The sequence below is a fragment of the Crassostrea angulata genome, chromosome 8 (assembly GCF_025612915.1).
Source record: "Crassostrea angulata isolate pt1a10 chromosome 8, ASM2561291v2, whole genome shotgun sequence".
Lineage (NCBI taxonomy): Eukaryota > Metazoa > Mollusca > Bivalvia > Ostreida > Ostreidae > Magallana > Magallana angulata.
In genome coordinates, this window is record NC_069118.1 from 49261630 (window position 1) to 49266489 (window position 4860).

Genomic DNA, 4860 nt, shown 5'->3' on the forward strand with positions numbered 1-4860 from the left:
CCGATCAACTGAACTAATTTAACAATTGAAAACAATAAAATCGTCATCTTGTGATGAAGTGTCTTACAAAGTATGTGTTTAAGTGTAGCAATGTACCTTAATTATTACTGAAGTGAAAAAATGAATGATTTCAAGTAATGATCTAGCCCTCTAAAAATATAACTCTGTTAAAAATCTAAATAAAATTCTGAAGAAAGTCTGAAATTCCCAATTTACGACACCCCCCCCCCCCTCCCCGACATGGATAGAAATTGCACGTAGAGCACACACTGACGAACAACATATTCATTATAAGAAAAATTGTTTGCATAAGTTCATATTACTTAAATACGGTTCGGACTGATCATTGCGCCTCTATGGTTAACAGTTGATAATAAAAGGCCTAATCATATGTGTGACGTTGCTACATTTATATTGCATTCTTAGTACAGTGACACACTGTTTAAAAGGTTATAAGGAATGAGAAAGTTTATATCAAGCTATTGAATATCTATAGCTATTGAATATCTATAACCTCCGAGGGGAACTAGTGAAGTCAGTCCGAACCAAGTCAGGGAGTCAATTGTTTGCATAAGTTCATATTACTTAAATACGGTTCGGACTGATCATTGCGCCTCTATGGTTAACAGTTGATAATAAAAGGCCTAATCATATGTGTGACGTTGCTACATTTATATTGCATTCTTAGTACAGTGACACACTGTTTGAAATGTTATAAGGAATGAGAAAGTTTATATCAAGCTATTGAATATCGTTATGCAACTTCTAGAAACATTTATTTGATCGTCACTTAAAAACATGTTTTTGAACGAAAATTGGTTACTAAATCTTTGAATCCGCCACTTTACCTGTAGCGAATCACGTGGTGTCACACAGGTATAAAGACCAGGAAGTACTGACAAGTTTTTGACTCGCCATGTTGGATTATCATTAAGGTTTGTAATTATTAAATCTCCACATCAAATAGGCTGAAAATCTGTATAATGAAATAAGATTTCTAAGACTGAAAAAAACAAAACCATATATGTTGTCTTTTCAGGGTCAATGAACATGAACCCCGTTCGTAATTGGGCCCAAGATGTGTTACGGTGTCATCTCTGTGAGACCCCGGTTCCCCCTCTGTACTGTGACATTTGTAAAAAGCATGTATGTAAAGCTTGTGTAGGGGAACATTTCTCAGATGAATCTACAGAACACAGAGTGGTGCAATTTAAAAGTTTGGGATCCGCTACAACATGTCAAAAACATTCATCCAAATTATGTGAATTACGTTGCGAACAATGTGACATTCCTATCTGTTCAAAGTGCATTTCCTCTGGAGAGCATGAACAACACAAAAAAGTTAACATTTTAGAAAATTTTGAAACCAAAAAAGCAGTTTTAAAAAGAGATTTACAAGAATTAGAAGAATCTATTGATCCTAAATACCAAGAGATTGCATTAAACATCTCCGAACAGAAAGCTGATCTCAATAAAAATTCACAGAAATTAAAAATAGCTATCGACAAACATGGAGAAGATTTGCACAGAGAAATGGACATCATGATCCATAAACTAAAATCTGATCTGGATGAAATAGAATCTAAACAACTGGTTGTCTTGACTAAACAGGAAAATAATATAAAACGCACTATTTCTGAAATCACAAAAATCGTTTCTGATCTAAAGAAGCTAATTAACTCCAATAATGTCAGCATTGTCTCTGCCTATAAATCCAGAAATGCTGAGTTCAGAAGATTGCCACCAAAACACAGGGTGTCCTTACCAAGTTTTACCGCTCATAAAATCAACAGAGAACAGCTTTATCAGCAGTTTGGTTCTCCGACAGAGTCCTCCATCAAAACAGAAGAAAATGGCTACACCATGGATTCTCCCAGTGCTGAGTCCTCTCCCCCGAACAGACCGCTCATTGAGGTACCACGGATCATCACAGAGATAAACACTGAGCAAAGAGGATTAGAAAATGTGTCCTGTCTCAGTGATGAGGAGATATGGACGCGTGGTAACGAAAATATCATGAGACTCTATAACCTCCGAGGGGAACTAGTGAAGTCAGTCCGAACCAAGTCAGGGAAGACGCCAGACGACATAGCAGTGACAAGGAGTGGGGATCTGGTTTATACTGATTACTATGATAGATCTGTTAACATATTAAAAAAAACACAGATACAGACAATGATCAGGTTACAAGGGTGGATACCTTACCGTGTCTGTAGTACCTCCTCTGGTGATCTCCTGATTATTATGAACAGTGATAATAAACAAGTTAAAGTAGCACGCTACTCAGGCTCAACAGAAAAGCAATCTATTCAATTCAATGACAATGGAGAGCCTCTTTTTTCATCCAGTTGTTTCATTAAATACATTTGCGAGAACAGAAACCAAGATATATGTGTGTCAGACTGTAAGGCCAGGTCAGTAGTGGTTGTAAGTCAGGCCGGGAAACGTCGATTTACCTACAAATGTCCTCCCTCTACTTCCAATAGAGAGTTTATTCCATACGGCATCACAACAGATAGCCACAGTCGGATCCTAACATCAGACTCAAACAACCAGTGTATTCACATTATAGATCAGGACGGACAGTTCCTCTGCTACATTGACAACTGTCATTTACAGATCCCACGAGATTTATGTGTGGATTCCAGAGACAACCTCTTTGTGTCTGAGTACACAGGTAAAATGAAGAAAATCCAGTATAACCATTGCAAAGAAGTATGGAAAACATTTTAAATAAACATGTGTGCATCACATGTATGAACATACTATATATACTATGAAATGATTAAACAGATGTTTGTACTGTATTTGTATTTATAATATAGAATAACGAAAACGCTTTATTCTGTATGAACTTTTCATGACGTCGCAATGATATTAGCACGCTCTTACCGTTTGGCGGTTATGATGATGATTCTGAGGGATTTTCAATACTGAAAGATAAACCTAAGTAATCAATAACAATGTTAAAAAGTTCATTGGGATATGAACTTGGTTGGTACGTGATAAAATCGGCTTCACAGGAGTTGAACACGTGACCAACCAAGTTCATCCCGGTAAACTTTTAAACATTGCTGTTTCTAAAATATATATACTGGGATTGTGTACATATTATTGTGCTTGAAAACCAAGTTTGATTTCACATTTTTAAATTTAGTATCATATACACAAGTGTTACATGTAAACAAGCTGTATTGTAGAATATTTAAAGCAATATGAGCTGCAATTTTCATCATAAACTTTTTTTTTAACGAAAATGTTATTTTCTACTAAAATGACAAAAATTACATGGTTTTTAAATTTCTTTTCGTCAAATTTTTGTGAAAAGGGCCGTTAAAGAGCCTTAATTGGAGCGAAACTGAAATAATGTCGTCCTATACAAAAATTGAATTGCTATATGTTCCTTAGAAGAGATATCTTTTCTCTGACAAAAATTAATGATTTTTTCCAACCTTATAAAAGTTTAAGTTACATGCAGACTTAGCATACTAGCAGGTTTTTACAGCAAAATAAAATTCTAAAAAATACAGCTTATATTGCATTAATGCATGCCTGTTAACAAATTAAAGTTCACCTTATAGAGCTGGTAAGTTTTATTCAACTTCTGTTGTTCCTCGATCATAAATTTGAACTGTTCACTTTATATATATTTAAATTCTATAAAATAACATATGGAAAGTCATTGATTTTTGACAGATCCATATACATGTATCTTGATTAACAAAATTACGGATGCTGTATAGGCAATTATTTCATCATCAGATCTCTCTTAAATTTCGAGAAGTGATCTTTTAAGCTATAAATTAACTTTTATTTTGTAATATACTTGTAACAAGTAAAGTTTCTAACATGTTAAATTTTAGATTAAAATTTGAATATTTTCATACATTTCCATGTTAGGGAGGTCAATATATTGGTCTTAAAACCACGACAATCCTGCCCTCTTCATTCGTTTTCAAAATGGTAAAGAAAACTGTAGTTAATGTTATAGGTAGGTTCAACTTTGAAAATCTTACATTTCCAATATGTCTAGTACTTTCTTCTTTAAAAAACGATAAAACGCATAAACTTAGAAGATATATTTTATTGCGTTTTAACTGGATTAAAGAATAATAAATGCAAGTAAAAGTAAATAGATTGTAAAAAATAATTTACTTAAAATTCATAGGCACAATTGTATTCCTGTAGCTACTACATCAACAGGGAAAGTATGTCCCTCATACATGTACAACATTCATACATGTTCAAATGCTTGAAATGGGCTTCATGCTGATATGATTATTACACACATGACGTCTCTAAGAGCTTACTGTGATAAATGACCCCCCCCCCTTCCCACTCTTGTAGACAAAAAAATCAGCTCTTTTGGGATGTTACAACTTGTTTCAACTTTGAAATGGCAAGATACAACCAGACAAAAACAACCCATTATCAAATAACAAAGCAATGAGTATTTTAACAAATATACACTGTAAATAGAAAAAATATTCAAATGCAAAAAGGAAAAACGAGTCCATCTTTATAATGACACATGAGAATGGTTCAATGTTTTGGTTTTTCAACTCTTATTGGTTTTTTATTTCTTGTGAGGATGGTACATGGAGGCATGTACATGTAATTACATAATACTAAATCCATGAGAATTGCTTCATGTTTTGTTTTGTAATCTTAAGCTGTAACAGTTTTTACCCTGTTAATCGAGTTACACAGTATATTTTACAGAGGCAGTTTTATACACAATACTTTACACAAGGGGCGGTCTATAGAATACAAAATACAGGGGCAGTTTACAAAATACTACATGGGCACATTAAAAAATGTCATTGGTTCATATGCGGGCGATTTGCAGAATACTAGTAC

General features: G+C 34.0%; 1 protein-coding gene across 1 annotated transcript; it reads left to right on the plus strand.

Annotated features, from left to right (window-relative positions):
- The first annotated feature begins 860 nt into the window (after positions 1–860).
- Positions 861–2833, plus strand: LOC128159686 (uncharacterized). The gene is made up of 2 exons (XM_052822859.1): positions 861–935; positions 1040–2833. Exon 2 carries the CDS (start codon positions 1045–1047, stop codon positions 2731–2733), a length of 1689 nt encoding a protein of 562 aa, XP_052678819.1. The 5' UTR covers positions 861–935; positions 1040–1044; the 3' UTR covers positions 2734–2833.
- The last annotated feature ends 2027 nt before the right edge of the window (positions 2834–4860 follow it).